We start from the raw sequence: 19,471 nt of genomic DNA on the forward strand, positions 1-19,471 counted from the left end.
CCATCTGCAGCTGCGCGAATATGTACAGCACATCTCCAGGGTTATGCAAAGGTGAAGTGAGAGGCCGGAGGCCCTGAGAGCTGCCCGTGAGCAGGGCCTGATCAGATGGTTTGGACTGTTTCCCTAATGGCTTCGCCCCCTCCTCCGGGGTTAGCACAATGGGACCATACATCCCAGGAACCAAATCTCTCACTGATAAGACCAGGCCAGCCCTGGCCCCACAAATCAGGATCAGAAATGGTCGCAGGCAGGCAGGCACACCAAGGGGACAGCACAGGGACACGCTTTTTTACTGGCTTCATGAAATCCCTCAGGAAATTAGTGTTTCAAGCATTCCAGCCAAAGAAAGTTCCCACACAATGGACACGCTGAGCTGCTTGTCCTCTGGGAGGAGAGGTGGTCAGCCACCCATCCGCTCACCTCCAAGGGCCAGAACTCTGGTTCTCTGCCCTCTGCACCTGGGAAGTCAGGAGCCCACCACTCACGTACCCCCGGCGATGGCTATGGGTCTGCACACACCAGCTCCTCAGCACGGTGAGCCTTCTTCCCCCGGAGGAACAGGCCCTGGGCGGGTGGAGAAGCTCTGCCTCGACTTCCCGTTCTATTCCCACATCCATAGTGCAAGCCGGCAGCGAGCAGAAGCAGCAGCCTCAAGCAGCCCTCAGGAACCTCTGGAAGACATTTACTCTCCCCACCTACTTTCTGGTAGGTTGTAAGGAGAAGGAAAGTGGAACCGAGCCTATGGAAACAGCAGTCTCCAAGGCAGGCCCTCAGGGCACAGCCCTCGGTGAGGACCACGGGGAGGAGCTCCCTGGCCAAGGCTGAGACGTGGGTCCGGGGTCAAGAGAGCCTGAATGGGGGTGCCTGGGTAGAGCAGTCGTTAAGCGTCTGCCTTCGGCTCAGGGCGTGATCCCGGTGTTCCGGGATCGAGTCCCACATTGGGCTCCTCCGCTGGGAGCCTGCTTCTTCCTCTCCCACTCCCCTGCTGTGTTCCTTCTCTCGCTGGCTGTCTCTGTCACATAAATAAAAATCTTAAAAAAAAAAAAAAAAAGAGAGAGCCTGAATGGGACACAGGCTTACTTTTCTCCAATAAAGGTCCTCAGTAAAGTTCAGGGGACATGGCAAGGGACGCCAGGGAAGAAGGCATACTAGGCGACTAGCCTCCGCATCGGGACCCTCAAGAACTTGGTGGCACTTCTCATGCACTCGTCACCACCCTCCACACAGCTCCAGATCAGAGGGATTTAACGAGACCCTTCTGATCGAATCACATCTCCATCTGGACAAGCGTTTGGAAAACGGTTCCAAAAGTATCCTTTGCTCTACAGAAAACAATATCTCCTTACGCGAGTCATCAAAAAGCCTCTACCACTTACTTAGAACAGTCACACAGCCAGCGCCCAGGGGTGTCTCCTGAGCGAGGCTGCCACCCTCCCAGCTCCAGGAACAGGGACGCAGCCCGTAAGTCAGGTGGGCCACCAGACTCCCTGCTGTCCCCGGGAGGGGCTCTGCACCTGGGAGCCCGGCGAGGCGGCAAACTCGGAGAATAACGATAACGTGTGCTTTGATGGAAACTGCTTTGTCCACAGCACTTTCAGCCTTATCTGACTCTGATTCCATGGAAGCTCCTTCACAGCTGAGAGCTCAACACAGGATAGCAACGCACGATCCTTGTCCGTAGATGCACAAATTCTGCCTCGCCCTCCACCCCGTGAGACAGCCAGTTCTGTTCTCTGTCTGCACCTTCATTTCAAAATTCCTGATATAAATGTTTCCAGTCTTGGGGTTCTCTTTTGAGAGGGTTATCACATTTGCCTGATTCTCTCATTGATTAGTGAGTGAAGCAAAACATTTAACACTTGCCTGTTTTTATTTCTGTACCAGAGTCATGATTTTATCTTTTCCTGAAAATTATCCTTTAGCAAACTGAAGGACTCCGGGACTAAATAGGGCCTGGCTCACGGGCTCACACTCATAGGGTCTGCAGCCCCCACTCTGGACCCAGGACCCAGGCTCCTAGCACCTGAGGGCTTTCTAAGGCCTCCCCTGCCCTCTGCCCCGCCCCGCCACTCCCATTCTCCACCTGCTGGTTCCAGGGGCTAACCCCCCCAGCCCCCCACCCCCACCCCAGCCCCCCACCCCCACCCCCGCTCTCCCACTAATGGGATTAGTGCTTGGCTGTGTGGCCTTAGGTTAGGCTTGCAGTCTCTAAGAGTCTGGGTGGTGCTCAGGTGCTCGGGGGACGTGGCGTGTCCCTATTCATAGCCATCCTCCCTCCCTCCCAAACAGCCCCAAGTGGTAGCCCTTGCTCCTCAAGTCCCGAACAGCAGGTTCCTTAAGGGACAGAAGAATTAATATCCAAACAAAGAGGTGGTGAGGGGGCCGACTTTCAGGCGCCCTCCCCTCCCTGAGGCTCCTTGTAATTGGATCTGATGTCTAGCCCCCACCCCCCGCCTTTTCTATACACAGACATTTTGGTCGCAAATCTGCTGCCCTCCCACTCCCTCTCCGCGGATGCTGGCTCCCTGCCTCTCCCAGAGACACGGCTCACTTCCATATTACCGCCTCTCCCATAGACGCTGCTCGCTTCCATATCTGACCTATCAGGGGTTGGGCACTGTGCTGTGTGCGCCCGGGACTCAAAAAAGTATAAGACAAAGCTCCCACCTCAGGACCTCCCTTTCAGGGGCTTAGACAAAGACACACACAATGAAGGGGGTCAGGTTTTGTCACCCCAAGAGATGCCTCTTCGGCATACTGATTATTTTAAGCTGGTTATTTGTAAGAAACTACAGACATATGAGCAGCTCTGAAAAGCTCAGCGGAAGCGATCCTTTTGTAGGAGACATTGGCAGGTGTAAGGGAACGGTAGGGTGCCTCCCTGGCTGTACCAGAAGACGGGGATGACAGAAGCTCTGGAAACTCTCATCAATGGAGGCGAAGACCTAAATCCGCATAACAGCATTTCTGTTCTCAGTGAACACCAAAGCCCACCTTCAGGGCCTGGGATCCCCGCCATCCCTGGCAGATGGACAACTAGCTGGCCAGTCTTCCCGCCTGGGATCGGGCATTTTCTGTAGATGAAGAGTCTCAGGAAAGTCCCTCCAATTCCAAGGCATGTGAGGCCCCCGACCACGCCTGCCTCGGGCTCTGAATGTGTCCCTGCCCTGACACCACTGTCCCTGGTTCCGGCCGGCTAGGGGCTGGCACCCATGGCCTGGGGGCACCTCGGCACAGGCGTGTGCGATGGAGACGGCCTCGGCCTGGAGTGGACGCCAGGGCCAGCCCAGGCCTGTCGCGCTGCCGGGCTACGGTGCGAGCTGTACGTACACCCACCGGAAAACAGCAGGCCCGAGAGAAATGGGCCGCTCTGGCCAAGACTGGTGGTGCCCCGCCCCCACGGCGACGCCCCAGGACGGGGCCACTCACGATGTTCATGAGGGTGAGGACGTAGTTCTGCACGTGCTCCTTGCCGTGGAAGCGCACCACCGAGGCGTCCACCACCAGCAGCACCTCGATGCTGTAGCCGCCCGCCTTGGCGTGCCGCCGCTTCCGCTCGCCATCACCCAGCTGCTCCCCTGCCAGGCCCAGCAGGTTGGGGAGGTCGCCCAGGCCGAAGGCTGCCAACCAGGATGGGAAGAGAGACAGAGGTCAGATCCGCAGGAGAGGCTGCCGCTCGGATGCCACCCACCGGCCCACTCAGCCCCGTCAGGTGGGCGCTTTTGCTGCTTCTGGAAGCCAACTTAGCAGGAGGGTTCGTCCCACACTGCTGCTTAACTCAGAGGCACAAGCCCTTTGCCGGGCACCACGCCATGGCTGAGTCTTTGAGGCGATGAACAGCAGAGAAGGGGATCTGGCCGGGAGTCGCGAGCCTGGGTCCCAGTTTCCACTCAGCACTATCTCCCCATGCACCCTAGCCCAGCCCGTTCACCCCTCTAAGCCTCCCCCTACCCTCCTGTGACATGGAGATGAGCCATCCTTGATCTCTTACCCAGGAGCTGGCTATAACAATCAAACAAACAAACAAACAAACAAAAAGGTGGCAGTGGGTGGAAACATCTCAATACAGGGAAAAAATCGTGGTGTTACTGTAGCCTACGCAGGAACCCCTGGAGTATGCCCCCCCAATCCCTCCCCATCACTGCCAGCAACCCAAAATGTCATCACCACCACTTTGCCTTTTTGGCAAAAAGCAAAAATATTTATTTAACTAGGATTCATGAACTAGTATGATGTAATCTAGCCGTTGTCAACCTTCCTCTGTAGAGGACCAGATAGTAAGTATTTTTGGCTTCGTGAGTCATACAGTCTCTGTCTCAGCTATTCAATTTGGCATACAAGTAGCCATAGACAATATATAAGCAAACAAGTATGTCTGTGCCAATAAAACTTCATTTCCCAAAACACGTGGTGGGTCTTAGTTTGCTGACCCCCAATCTAATCGAATCCAATCCAATCCTTTGAACTCTCAGGTTACCGCCCCCAATAAACAGGTCAACAAACTGAGGTCCAGAGTAGCTGGTCCAGGTCTGTCCGGATCAAGAGAGCGGGCTTGGAGACGTGGCCATCGATGCTGCTACCTAGAAAGGCAGCGCCCAAAGCGGCTATGGGGCCTGTTCTCCCTAGTCTGAACAGACCAGAGGGCCGTTTGTTGGAGCAGGGGGTTAAGGGTTCCTGAGCACGCTGTGGGAAAAACTAATGAAGGGGAACAAAACTTGCCACCCCAAAATACGTCTCTGTGACGCGAGGATTATTTTAGACTGATCATTTTTAAGAACCAGCAGACACAGATAGAGCTCTGGAAATTCCATAGAAGTGAGCGTGCAACAGGAGGCCTTTTGTAAAAGGCAAATCTCCATTTGTAAGGGTGTCTCCCTGTCTGTACCAGGAAAAGGAGGATGACTCTAAATCTCGGGAAACTCTTATCAATAAAGAAGGAAATGACTTAAATCCACATAACCTTCCCCTTGTTTACTTTGCTTTTCTTGGTAACCTCCCGTAACTCACTCCTCCTCCCCACCCACCAACATCATCTTTTGTCTTTAGCTGGAGATGTTAAGGTGGTGGCTAGGACCACTTGGGGGTGTTACTCATTTTCCTCTCCCACGCATACAGGAGGTATCCATGTAGTTAAACCTCTGTTTGTTTTACTCTTGCTAATCTTTTATTACTGGGTGCCTCAGCCAAGAACCTAGAAGGGTAAAGGGAAAATTACTTTTCCTCCCCCGCACTAAGAAAGCAGGATAGGAGCCTGGGGTCTCTTGAGAAGGCCTCAAAGCCTTTACATGTCATGATTTCCCCACCATCCTACCCTGAAGTTCTGATACTTGTATCATTGATTTCTAAGAATATCCAGCTATGCGAGAATCTCCCAAAGACTGGGACAGGGGCTAAGGATAGAAAAATGCCACCAATGCATCCCCAGCATATATCAAGGGGTGTGGCTGCAAGAGGGGCCCAAACTTATGGGGTGGGTAATGAAGGTAGGGTCCCCTGCCCTTGAGCTCACTGCCTGCCCCAGGTGACAGAGAAGGATCCAGAAGGTAATAGCACTGTAACTTCAAGGCCTACAGGAGGGCTGACTAGGGAAGGCTGCCACACCAGAGACCCAAACCAGGACTGGGCAGTTGACAGAAGCTTCTGGAGGAGGAGACATCTAAGCTGGGCCAGATGGGGACCAGGAGACAACCTGCTGGAGCATGGGGAACTGAGGGTCCCAAGCAGAAGGAACTGCACTGGCAAAATCCACTGTGAGCAAGGATGGGGTGACACCAGCCACAGTGTGGGTGACCCGCATGGAGGGTTCCACGGGTACCTCGGCAGAGACCCAAGTTCTGCCTCTCAGCTTCTATCAACACAATACTTCAGGAACTGAAATCTGAGGACAGGGCAACAGGGAACCATGGGACTCTGCTACTGTCTCTCTTTATCTTCCCTTCGGTTAGTAGCCTGCAAGTGCAAAGGGAATAAAAGCACTAGACTAAAGAGTTGGAAAAACCTGTGCCCAGCAGAAACGTGCGGCCAGCCCTCTGAGTGATTCACAGCGTGGAGAGCGGGGCTCACACTGTCACCTCGCTCAACCTGGCACCCGAGCCCAGTGGTGAGTATAGCAGCCCAGAGACAAATGCCTGGGAGAAAAGAGGGAGAAGCCCCAGGAGGGGAGGGGAGGGAGCAAGCATTCTCTCCAGGGAGCAGGGAGACTAAATAACAGTCACTCCCATCACAGCATGTGAGCAGGGCCTGTAGGTTTATGAACCGTAAGTGAAATGTACAGCTTGACCCTTACAGCTCTCCCAGCCAGGTCTGGTAAAGGGAGGCTCAGAGAGGTTGCCTGACTCATCCCAGGTCACACAGCACATTAATGGCCAAAGCCCAGAATGCAAACCCAGGGCTCCCACTCTCCCATGATCACGCCCTGTCAGGGCCCACCCAGATTTCCCTCTCAGCAAAAATAGCGAGGGGCCATGGGAAAGGCCTGCTGACGTCACCACAGGCCCTGGAGAGGTGCCACCCACACCCTCTTCCGTCTCTCATCCTTCGAGCCACACATAGGTAACCTTTCCAAGCGGGGAGGGTGGGAGCAGTAGGGCCCTGGGAGGCTTTCCAGGAGCCCACCCAAGAAGCCCCATGAGAATGTGAGATGGTGCATCTGCTCTGAAAAACAGTTTGGCAGACCCCCAAAAAGTTAAACACAGTGTTACCACAGGGCCCAGCAATTCCACTCCGAGTTCTATACCCAAAAGAATTGAAAACATACGTCCACACAAAAACTTGTACACGAACGTTCATAGCGGCATTATCATCAAAACCAAAAAATGGAAACAACCCAAAAGTCCATCAACAGATGAAGAGAGAAACAAAACGTGGTCTGTTCATGCAATTGGAGTATCGCCCTGCCACGCACAGGCCTGAAGGACTGATGCAGGCTATGCGCGGGTGGGCCTCACAGGCTGAGTGACAGAAGCCAGTCACAAAAGGCCACGTGTTGAGTGATTCCCTTTACACGAGAGGGCCATCCGTAGAGACAGAAGGGAGATGAGTGGCTGCCTGGGGTTGGGGAAGGGGGAAAGGGGAGTGGTCATTAATTCATGGGTACAGGACTTTTTGTGGGAGTGACAGAAATGTTCTGGAATCAGAGAGTGGTGATGGTTGCACAACATTGTAAACATTGTAAAAACCCATTGAATTGTATACTTTAAAATGATTAAAATGGTGGATTTTATCTCAAGTTAAAATAAAGCAGCAGCAGCAGCAGGGGCCCAGAGCCCAGCCTGGCTGGCTGCCCCTGGTGGGACGAGCTATCCTCGCGTCCAATGGCCCTGGCCGCCAGCCAGAGAGCTGGGACTCTGGCTACAGGTGCCCGTGGCCCCATGGCATCCCGTTCTCTCCGCACGTGGGAACTGTAGGGTGGGAAGGGGCTATAGAGAGCGGGACCATGGGGTGAGGAGGGAAAGGGCAGCATTAGGAGTATGGCAGTGTCCAGGGCACAGCCCCTGAAGCCAAGCAGGGTCCACAGAGCAGTCCCTGAGGGGCTGGGAGGGGCCAGCCGTACCTGGAGGTCTAGCCAGAGCAAGTTCTAGCTCCAGACTCCGGACGTAGTGTGTTTTGTGTGAATGGATGAGTGTGTGAGGTGTGTGAGTGTGCATGTGTGAGTGTGTGTTACGTATGAGTGGGGGAGTCTGCGGGTACACGCCTGCTCTCTTCAGGAAGCAGCCATCAAGACCACACCCTGAGTGCCAAGAAGAGTCCCCTCGGTCCCCAAGTTCATCGGTGCATGTCAGATACTTCTACCGTGGAGCCCAGGGGGCTGAAGCCCCTCCACGGGCCACAGCTCAGCTAGAAAATCACTCTGGTGGGTCTTCTGATGCCTCCTCTCCTTCCCTGAGGAAAGCCATACCCTGTGGGGTTGCAGAGCTCATGTGAAGGAACAAAGATCATGAAGACGTGGTATCTTCCTTCAGGAAGCCCCCGGCCTAACTGGGACAAGAAGACGGTCCCAGGAGAAATCCAGAAGGCTCAGGGATTCAGAAGCGGGGACACCTGAGCTGGGCTGACATGTGGGCAGCATGGGGCATGGGGGCGGACAGAGATAGAGGAAGGTTTTCAGGTGGAGGCAGATTTCTCACAGCAGGCTCTGACCGGCTGGCCCAGGCCTCTGAGGCATTTCTCTGGGTGCTAAGAGGTACACCCACAGACGTGAGGTGAAACCTTTCGACTCAGTCAAGAATGATACATGGAGACAGGCACACCCAGAGATGCTAATATACCCACTGGGTTCAGACCCACCAGTGGTCTTAAAATAACCGTGAGTGTCACAGGTTTCCAAGAAAAGCCCTCCACTGCCACTTGTCTTTCTAAGGAGGGACACGGGTGGGCCCGGGGCATGGCGTCACCCACAGGCCCAGGACTTCCAGAGGGAAGCTTGATGGCGGAGAGGGGGCCCACCAGCCTTCCCAGGTCTGAGCGCCAACCCTGTTGAGCTCAGCGGTCCAGACTTCCCAGCCACTGACCGTGATGACAGGCAGTGTGGTTGGTTCCAGGCCCACGGCTGTGGAGCAGAATTTCCCCAGGGTCTCCCCAAAAGGGGAAATTTATGGTCTTTTGTTCAGAACTGGCCCCAGCTAAAATGGAGCCCAGTGAGACCTGTCCTTCTTCCCAGCCACAGTGGAGGGCATGGTGCTGTCCCAGGCTGCCCCTGAAATCCACCCCGATCCCCCAGAGGCTCTACCGGGTCCCTGCCCCCCACCCCCACCCCAGGCCTGCAGAGCCCTCCACGACCCAGCTCGGCATCTCCTGTGAGCCACGCTGGGAGGGTAGTTGGAGCTTCGAAGGAGGCACTGCGTGTGGGGACAACTGGTTTCCACACATTCTCTCACGCTCTGTCCCACCCCACCAGGCCCTGGCAGGAGGGTGCGGTCCGTCCCCCGCCAGATTCCACCCAAGGCCTCCTCATGTCCTCTTGGCCGGAGGGGCTTCGTGACAAAGCTAAGTTGGACCATGCAGCTGGCCATGGGCCCGGGACCAGCACACACTGCATCAACCACTTTGTTCGCACAAGCACGGTCCCGGGAAGCACGGGCCCCGGGCGCTGCTGGTGTGTGGGCTCCTGTGCCGATCGCCAGGCTGCAAGGACGCCCCTGCTCTCAGGGGCTCTCGCCCTAACCTATCAGCATTGACCCTAATAACAATACTAGAGTAAGAGCAATCATGTCTCAAACACCTGCTATGCATCAAACACCTCCACGCTGGGACTTTTATGTACACTATCGCTAAGACATGCAACCTGAGAGAGCCCCAACAATTCGCCCCCCACTTTACAGATTACGAAGTGAGGTTCAGAGATGTTAAGTGACTTAGTTACGGTCTCACAGCTGACAGGGTTAGAGATTTAAAAATGGCCTGTTGGACACAAAGCTGACCCCAATGCCCTGATACCCGGCAGTCCCCTCTATGAGTGCCCTAAGACCTTCCTTCCTCCCAAGGTCTGAGTTGATTTTTAGGGGGGAAGAGCTAACTACAGCCATTGCACCTTCTGCTAGGCAGGAAAATCACCTTCCGAAGCAACACAGAGCCACACAGAGACCTCTGGAGTCCCTAGGGCCACAGTCCAGGGGGCTTGAGTCGCTCACCTGGCCCCCCGACTCCAGCCAGCCGTAGGAGCTCCTAAAGCCCACTGGGGTTTCTCTGCTGGTATACATGGTCCGGTTCCATTTTACAGATGTGAAGACTGACGCCAGGACTCGAGAGGTTAAGCTCAGAAGTGACCTAAAAACACCACAGGTCCAGGCAGAGGTGGAGCTCAGGGACCTGCCCAGTGCCTACCTTCATTGTGAAGGTCCCCGCCGGGCTCGGCATACTCCTGCCGGACGACCTCCCGGCGGTACACCACGTGCGTCCTCCCGCCGGCCTCCCGCTCCTGCTGCCCCCACTCCAGGGGCTCTATGAAGTAGTCGCTGCTGTCCGTGCGGATGAGGCCCGCCTGCACCAGGCCCGCAGCAAGCCGGAGGAGCAAAGGGGGAGAGAGAAGAAGTGTGAATACACAGCACAGAACAGCCGAGCATTTGTGAATGCAAATGTGTGGGACTACATGCATGTGGACTCTTCCTCCAGGGCAGGGAGGTGGGAGCAGGTGGGAGGACGCCGAGCAAGGGGGGGCATGCCCATTTCAAGCAAAGCAGATCCACTTTTCCTGTGCTATGCACTCACGGGCTTCCATATAACATGTCATTTAAACAAACGGTTCCAGCACTTCGAGGGGGGTGGGGAGGCTGGAAAGGCATTACCATAAATACACACACAGCCCCCAAGAGCACAGAATTCCAGCCGCAAAGCACCATCTTAAAGATCTGCGTTTACCTACAGGGCAGACAAGGGGGGGAAATTCCTACTGGTAAAGGTTAATTATCCCTCACACGGGTGCCGGCTCCCCACTCCAGTACAAAGGGCTATTATTTCAGATTTAAAGCATGTGTGCGTGTACGCCCGGGACAGCAGCTAACGTTCGTTCGCCGACAGCGAGCGAGCCAGGGTAGGGCACAGGAATGTGTGCTCTGTTTTTAATCTAAATTTTCGCCTGCATCAAAATATGCCTGTAAAAATAATCAGGTGTTGGCCTTGGAAATAAAAACATTAAAAATGTAACCTTGGCCAAGGCCAGCAAATGTGTTATGAGCCCCCAATGAAGGCAATAATCACAGGGGCCAACGAGACATGTAACTAGATGTGTGCGAAGAAGTGTCGGGCTGCGCAAGCTCCCCCCTCCCCCCGGCGCCAGCTCTAGGAGGCAGTCAGACCAGCCCACCCACCACAGTGCCTGGGAAATAGTAGGCAGTCCTGAAGGAAAATATATTTGTCGAATTCCTTTACTCATTCAACAAGCATCTATTGAGTGCCTACTGTATACCAGCACCGCTCCAAACACTGGGAATGCAGGTGTGAACACCAGGAAACGCATGAAGGAACCATTCTTATCGATCTCTCAGACCTTCTCCACTTGAGTAGGAGCCTCCTCTTTTGAAAGCAGGAGTGACTTTATGTAACCAAATGCCACCAATTTCCCCACTGCAGCCTGTTCTGAGACGACATCCTCTAAGACCTACGAGCACGTGAGTCGGCCGCCACCAATCCTCTTCCCACCAAAGCTACTGCAGCTCCTCAAATTCTGGCATTCCTTGCCCCATGTGGCCACCAGATCTCAGGGCCTCACGCCAAGGATGCAGGCTCTGGAATGATCCGCGTGGCATCGGACTGGGCTGCAAGGCACAGCCGTCCGGTTCACGCCTCCTGTCCACAATCACGGGCCGTTCAAGATCACCATGCCTGCCCCAGTCTGAAGCTTCAGTCCTTCAACCACCTCCCTACTCAGGGGAGCTCTTCGCTTTTGCTTGGATGCCTCTAGGAATAGAGAGCTCCCTCCTTCAAGATCTAACCTATTGCTGTGCAGGGATACTGGTCATGTTTTACTGAGCTGAAACACACTTCCTTACACTCCACCCTTTCTAAACAGTCTTCTTATCACTGATAATAACAGCACTATCTGCCACTTATATTTACATATGTTATTTCATCTTTACAACAGCCTTATAAAATAGATGCAAATATTAGACCCATTTCACAGATAAGAAAATAGGCTCCCTCCAAATGGTTAAGAAACTTGCCCAGTCACCCAGCAAGTAAGTGACAGCACCGGCCTCTCCCCAGGGAAGAGTCAGCAAACCCTATTCCCTATTTCAGTTAAGTGGTGAGGGCAGAGACCCAAGCCCTGTAATATACAATCTGGGAAATAAGTTTCAAACCTCTTTGTGACTGTGGATCCCACCAAACCCCAGGGGTCAAGGACAGAACTTGCCAGCATTGTTCCCGGTCCATTTTGAGCATTGCGTCTCGCCGTGACAGGCAGTTCTTGCCCAGGCTGGGGCATCCCCTCAGCCTCGGAGACCTGCCTCCTGGAGAGGGGATGGGTGGGCAGGCTCAGCCACCAGGTCAGGAGGCAGACTGGGCAGGTCCCTCCCCCATAGCCCTCAGTTTCCCCGTCCGCACTGTGAGAGGTTTGGCGGACTATCTCCAGCTCTGCCCTGGCCAGGAAACGAGGCACCACTTGGGGCAGACAGACTGGCAAGGGGAATGTTCTGGCTCTCTGCCTCCCTGCCAAATTACTCCCGTCTCTCAATTTATGAGATGTTTATATTTCTGAAAAGTGGTGGCTAATTTTAAAGAACTCAAATCAAATCAAATTTCTGTATAAGACGTCAAGAAAAGGGGGAACATAAGTTGCTGGGAAATTAATGTCGGCCCTATCTGTTTTCACCAGTACCTTCTTCGCATGGAACCGGTAACTCAGTGGAAATATACATGAGAAAGATTCTTCATGCAACACCAACAACAACAGCAAATAGCTGGTTATACCCAGTTGAGCCACATACTGTGCAGGCCCTCAGGCCATTTCTCCAAAGGGAAACTCTCCAAGGCGCAGGCCTGGCCACCAGCAGCCGGACTCTGGACCCCTTTCCCACGGCTGCTACCGAGGGCCTTTTCCTGGCAGGTGAGTGGCTGAGGGGGACCTCTTTGACATCACCAATATGGCCGGTGACATCATGTCAGTTGCAAAGGTAACGCTTAGCGCTGTGTCTTCATCCAGAGGCCTCCAGGCCATGCTCTCCCAGATTTTTCAGCCCAGCTTCCCTGCAGGGGAAGCCCCCAGGTCCAGAGGGTAAGTCCAGGGCGCCTGAAGGAGACGGAGTCGTGTGGTGATGGAGGAGGTAGGCCCGGGCTTATCCTTGTCTCCTGCCACAGGTCATAACTGACCAAGTCTAGCAGGTTACTGGTAGCTGTCTACCATCAGGATGAGGTCCCACATATTTTAGCAGGTAACTGAAGCCACATTATTTTAGAATTAGTACGTATGTGTACATATAAATGTGTTGATTCTGAAATTGCACCTACTTGCACAGAAACTATGAGGCAAGGGTAGAATAAGCCAACACTTCTCCTGGAAGAGACCCCCCAAAGACTGAAATTTGTGTCTGTGGAGGTGCCAAAGTCTGGGCTGAGATAGGAAAGCACCCCGTCTGTGCCGGGTCAAGCGCAAAGACAATGACCAAGGACCCAGCCTGGGGTCCAGGCACAGATAAGCCGCGGAGCTCTGGGGGGACAGCTGCATGCCCTCCCTCTAGCAAAGTATAATCCAGAGCCCCCTTGCCGGGCCCTCAGATTCACTAACCTTTGCAGAATGCCCAGGAGGACCCATTTCAAGATGATAGCTCCAGTGAAGCCAGGTGAGGGGTAAGCCAGGTCCCCTCTTTCTTCTTCTTCCATAATTGAGAGCCTATGTGGGGCCTCCCCAGAGAAGAGAGAGGCAGAGCAGGCCTCCAACCCAACCAATCATCCCACCACCTCCCAAGGAGAGCACATTCTCAGGCCCAAACTTGTTCTGGAAATTCCATTACCAAGTTTTTACTGCCAGCTGTGCTGTCTCGGGTTCTAGGCTTCCAGCAAATCCAGGTTAAAACTGTTCCACTGTAGGAAATGCAGGACGGGCTAGCAAGTAGAGGCTGGGGTGATGCACGCAACCGGGCGTGGCTTCCCTCGGGTCCGCCCCCAATCCAGCAACCTGCTTCTATCCCCGGCCTAGACCACATACCGGCCGGAACTCGGAGACCCCCCCCCCCCCACTACAGGTGTCCGCTTCCCTCCCACCACCGTCCTGCTCACCCCACCCCTGCACTCCGGCTCCAACTGTTACCAAGCTTCATCGAGCCCTCCTGTGCATGACCTCACAGCTTCATCACGGTCCCTACCCCTACCCACCCCCGCCAAGTCCTCCTCCCTTCCCTCCCTCCTCCCCCCTCCCTTCCTACTCCCTTGGACTTCTCAGTCTAGATGCATATAATTCTGTGAACACGCACAGCTCTCTCCCTGCCTTTTCCTCCTTCCCATTGCCCCAGAAAACCTTTCCCTCCTTCCCACTGTCCCAGCCGTCCTCTCCAGGTCTGCACACCGATGGAGACCTCACTTGGAATCATGAATACGTGAGCGCGACGCTAGCTGGGGGTTCTGCTGCATCTGCCTGCTACGTCTGCAGCCCAGCTCTCCCGACGGCTGAGACTCCTACCACCGGACCCACCTCCTCTTCTCCTGTTTTCAAGAAAACAGGCACCATCAGGCGGGCTCTCCCCTACCCTGCCACCACCCTATGAACTCCCCTGGCTGTGCCCGTCCTCACCTCCTGCTCCCCTCTCTCTCCCCCCCTTCCAGAACTACCCCCTTCCAGAACTTAACTCCTGCAATTAGTGCCCTCCTTCCAACATCACCATGCTCACCCTCTCTTGGGTCATTCTTGCTGGCACACGCATGCACTCGGATCCCCATCTGAAAAACTCCCTCCTCCCACCCACCCCAGCCCTGGCCAGCTCCTGCCAGAGTCTCTGCTCCCCTCCACCCTGGACAAGGCTGGTGGGAAGGTAAAGCGATGCAGTCACTCTGAACAACAACAGTCTGGCAGCTCCACAGAATACTAAACGGTGACCAGAGGACCCCACAATTCCACTCCTTGGTACATGCCCGAGAGAAAGGACGACCAACGTCCACACAAAAACTTGCACATGAATGTTGACTGCAGCTCTACTCATGGTGGCCAAGAAGGAGAAACAAGCCAAATGGCCACCAACAGATGAATGGATGAACCAAAAAACCAAAACAAAGAACTGATGCATGCTAAAACACAGGTGAATCTTGAAAACATCCTGCTAAGTGAAAGAAACCAGTCACAGAAGGCCACATAGTATACAATTCCATCCAGGGGAAAGATCCAGAAGAGAGAAGTCTATAGACACAGAAAGATGAGTGGTTGCCAAGGGCTGGGGTAATGGACTGGGGGACCAGGGGGACCACAAAAGGGCATGGGGTTGCTTTCTGAGATAGTGAAAATGTCCTCAAATTGAATGTGCTGATAATCACCCAACTTCCATGTGTATCATAAAAATTCAACGCATTGTACAGTTTAAATTAGGTGAACTGCACGGTCCGTGAACTGCATCTCAATAAAGCGGTTTAAAAAAACACAAAACACAACACACATTCAGGGAAGTGAGAGATGATGCGTGTGCAGGCAAACAGGGCCACACACGCACCGCGAGGCCACATAAAGGGACGGCACCCGCACGCGTGCAGGCCGACAACAGACACGTAGGCACGGACACAACACACGCACTCCCTTAGACGCTGCTCGCGCACGAGCCGCACGGGCCGCCCGTGACCACGGAAGCGTGAGTCAGCATGGCTGGGCCCGAGGCCCGCGGACGCTGCGATCCTGTGTAATTCAAACCCGATGTGGAAGCCCCAGGCCGCGGGAGCTCTGCTGCCGGCTGCCCTGCCAAGGCCTGGGCCCCGGCCAAGGCGAGTCTGCAAGCCGATTCTTCGCGAGCTGCCGCTCTGGGGACAGGCGGGAGGAAGGAGCCCTCAAAGGCTGGAGCCGAGAGCTGCCAGGCTCATCCTCAGCTGGCGTGCCCTGCTCTGCCTGCCCCACACGGGCGGCAGGACAACTCCCCGAACAGGCCCGAACCTCAGAAGAAGCACCAGGAAGCCGACCGCCTCCACCAGCTGGAGGTAGTTATCTGGGATGACCACTTGGCCCCCCCTTCCCAAGGTCATGACCTCTGCAGGCCCCTAACACCCTAGGAGGTGCTGGGCCAAAGGCTTCCCAGTGCATCTGCAGCAGAACTCCTTCCCAGGGGAGAAGCGATGTGGTAGGTGTGGTGGGTAAATGCCTCAGGCCAGCATCCCTGGGTGCTGCCCCTCTCGCACCGTGTCATCTTGGACAAGTTCCTCCAACATCCCTGTGTCTCCGGATTAGACCAGCACGGATCCCGTGGGCTTGCTCTGAGAAACGTACACAGAGCCGCTGGAATGGTCCAGGCTCACCGCGAGGACAGTGCCAGTGTTCCTATCTGCGCCGGGATTATCATCACCCTCACTCACAGTGTGCCTGGGAGTCCCGGCGGCTCAGGAAGGGAGCCGTGGCTTCAGTGCTGGGAGCAGCGTTCCCGAACCGCAGGACGGTCAGCCTCTAACTCCCGGTTCCACCGTGACCTGGCCTTGCCCCGCTCGGATCCCTGCCTGCACACGGGAGGAATCTCAGAGGAAAAAGATACCATGGGCTGAGCATCCCTTAAGGGTTCATTCTTCCCAAGAAGAAGAGGCCGTACCAGCTCAGGGTAATTTCAAAGATGACAAGGGACACACCAAACGTTGGTGGGGGAGCTGCCCGGGAGCTGTCTCTGGGTGGCGAAAGGGCGGCAACTTCCTTCTCTTTAAACTTTCGGGTGTTTTCTGACTTTTCTGCGATTGCCCATCTGAAAGGGAAAGTCAATTCTACACAGAATGTCCGCCTACTACAATGAGCGAGGAATCATTATATAAGAAGCATTTTAAACAAAGTTTTAAAAAAGTTTAAAAAAGGAAACCAAGCCAATGAAGCCCTCCCTTCTGTCCCCCAACTTCCCTGCAAGTGGAGTAGAGGCTGCACCTGGGAGCCAGGCCCTCCCCAAGCGTCAGAGTCCCCATGTGAAACCAAAGGGTTACTGGCAGGATGGTGTGACGTCATGACTCGCAAGGCCCTTCCCGAGGCGCGCCCCACGGCAGGGTGCAGCCCCTTCCGTTCTGTCCTTCTCTGGCCTGGCTCTCCTGGCACCCCCAACCTGACCCTGACTTTTCCATCAAACACACAGTAGACTTTTCCAGGAGGCCACAGCAGTGGGTGTCACCGCTAGCTGCCCATTCGAATCACCAGGGGCAGGTGCAGAATTACTGGCGCCGGGACCACACCCCAGACCGACAGATCAAATCGCGGCAGGGCAGCCCAGGCATCAGGACTTTCTCCGAGCTGCCCAGGTGATTCTCCTGTGCCGCCAGGGCTGGGAACCACTGACGTAGACTCCGGAAGCTCCCCAACAATGGAAGTTTAAGGGATCAACAGAGTTTCACAGAGTAGTATCAGCTGGGATCGTTCGACCAGATTCCGTTTGTCGTGATGCAGGAAATGGGCAAGACAGAGAGGGAAGGAGAGGACAATGAGAACGTGCCCTGAACCGGGGGGGGGGGGGGGGGGGGGGGGGGGGAGGCGGTGCTGAGCAGGGGCTGTGGGCAGGCCGCATTACTGCATGCCTCTTGTGTTGTGAGCCTGTCCCTGGGCTGGGCCTGACCAAGGACGGTCCACACCGCATCTCTTTGTGCCTTAGGCACCGTCTGAGAACCTAACCACCTCTGCCTTCCAGGGATCACTCCACTGGGAGTGAAGAATAATTCACCAAAGTTGCCCTGAGCTGGCTGAGTTGGGGAGGGGGCTGTGATCTGCTGGGTGTCCAGTGGCAAGTCAATGATGTCACGGCCACCCAAGCTGGGAGTTCACAGTGCAGAGAGTGAGAACAATTAGCCGCAGCGCCTCCATGATGATGATGACGGTGATCAATGCTTCCGTCCTCCAGCACCGTGGAGAGCAATTGTTTAAGTCTTCAAAAGCTTGGTAAATATTTGTAAAGGAAGGGTGCTCACTTTTTATGACACCCCCCTTCCAGCAGCAGAGGTCCCGGCCCGGGAGCAGGGCAGGGCCTCACACCTGCAGGTGCTCAGAGACTCCCGTTCTGTAGCAAACCCCCACCCTGGAGCCCAGCCAGGGTTCAGGGCAGACCTTGCCAGGCTGGCAGCCACCCCCACTTTCCATTCCCTGTGCCCAGGAGCCATGTGGCTCTGAAGCGTCCCCCCTATCACCACCAAGCTCGGGCTGGGAGCTCTACCTGGCTCCCTGCTTGGCCCTGAGTCCTGGTGGTGGCAGCAGCTTCGGGACAAGGAGACAGGAAGCAGCTTTCACATGCCAGAAGGCGGTGTGGCTGCCAGGCCCTGAGCTGAGGAGTGGCTTCCGGCACCGAGGCCCTGCATTCAAAGCCACACAGCCCAGAAGCAAGGCAGCTAACCATGGGGCAGCTCCAAGAAGAGATGAGCCCGTCCCACCCAGAGCTGAGGGCTAGTGCCCCCGCAGGTCACCTGTCCCAGCCAGACCTCCCCTCTGGTCCATCCGACATCACCCTGGCCCAGAGGGATGCCAACTTGGTTTTAAGCCATGCTTCCCCCAGTGAGATCATGCATGTAATGTTTGCCACCGAGCCTGACACACAGCAGGTCCGCAGCGAGTAATAAACGAGGGATGTGGTGGTGACAGGGAAGAGTCCCTATGCAAGGAGGATAAGCGTGGGGGAGTGGAAGGAAGAGTGAGCCTAGTCACTGGGATTCCCATGCAGGGCCCAGTTCCAGTCCACAAGCCGCCCCTGCGCACACATGCCCTCCAGGCAGCACTGCCCTCGGTGGGGAGGAACCCCGATTAGCTGGGGCCCGTTACTGTCCTTACTCCTGACCTGGGCTTCGCACCATGAGCATGTTTTCCAGATTTCTCAGAACTCTGACACGTCACCAAACCCTGTCCTTGCTCAAGCCCTGTCAGTTACGAGCAACGCAAATGCTCACTTCCCAGCCGCCTGGGCCACTCGGCGGGTCCCCGAGTCCCGTTCTCCTCTGCCACTGTGCTTCTCCTAAACCTCTGTCTGCTGCGTTCCTCTAGTCATTCGCTCATTCATGGGCTACGTACTGAGCCCTAGTCATTCACTCATTCATGGGCTACGTACTGAGCTCTGGTCATTCACTCATTCATGGGCTACGTACTGAGCTCTGGTCATTCACTCATTCACAGACTATGTACTGAGCTCTGGTCATTCACTCATTCATGGACTATGTACTGAGCTCTAGTCATTCACTCATTCACAAGCTACGTACTGAGCTCTGGTCATTCACTCATTCACGAGCTACATACTGAGCTCTAGTCATTCACTCATTCATGAGCTACGTACTAAGCTCTGGTCATTCACTCATTCATGGGCTACGTACTGAGCAGGCCCCTTTCTAGGTGCTGGGGACACAGCCCCAAACCCCGCCTCCACAGAAGTGTCACAGGAGGGCTGGGATTGAACAAGACTGCTCTGGTTGCCATTGCTGATGGATGAGAGGGGCATGGATAGAGGCAGGGAGATCAGTTAGGGAGGCCACAACGGTCACCCAGGAGAGAGGTGGTGTCTAGACCACCCCCCCAACAACAGCCCTGGTTGTTTCCCTTTTGGAATTATTAGCAAAAAAATCCCCCCGACTCCAGCGACATGGCCCTGTTCCACACCTGGAACCACACGTGTTTCACGTGGGCCTCCACACCTTTGTGGCCGCTGTGAGCTCTGACAGGAATGCCCCTCCAGCCCAGCTCAGATGTCACGCCATCATCGCTCCCTCCTCTGTGCCCCCAGCAGCGCATGGCTGTGCTCTGTCCCCATCCGGGGGATATTCCTTTCTATTCCTCTTCGAAATGTGAGCTTCAGGGGGACGAGCACTGAGCCACACCAGGGGGCCAACTTTGGAACAAAACCCCCTTCAATAAGCA

At 55.1% G+C, this 19,471-nt stretch overlaps 1 protein-coding gene across 1 annotated transcript in view; it reads right to left on the reverse strand.

The window, feature by feature from the left end:
- The window catches only part of ADAMTS14 (ADAM metallopeptidase with thrombospondin type 1 motif 14), a 73,039-nt gene that overhangs the window by 40,800 nt on the left and 12,768 nt on the right, over window positions 1-19,471 (reverse strand). The window contains exons 3-4 of the mRNA XM_048219265.2: window positions 9,823-9,979; window positions 3,430-3,620 (exon numbers count right to left, since the gene is read on the reverse strand). Of these exons, the coding sequence (XP_048075222.1) occupies window positions 3,430-3,620; window positions 9,823-9,979 (348 nt within the window). The remainder of the gene's footprint in view (window positions 1-3,429; window positions 3,621-9,822; window positions 9,980-19,471) is intronic.

This window comes from Ursus arctos, unplaced genomic scaffold, assembly GCF_023065955.2.
Source record: "Ursus arctos isolate Adak ecotype North America unplaced genomic scaffold, UrsArc2.0 scaffold_7, whole genome shotgun sequence".
Lineage (NCBI taxonomy): Eukaryota > Metazoa > Chordata > Mammalia > Carnivora > Ursidae > Ursus > Ursus arctos.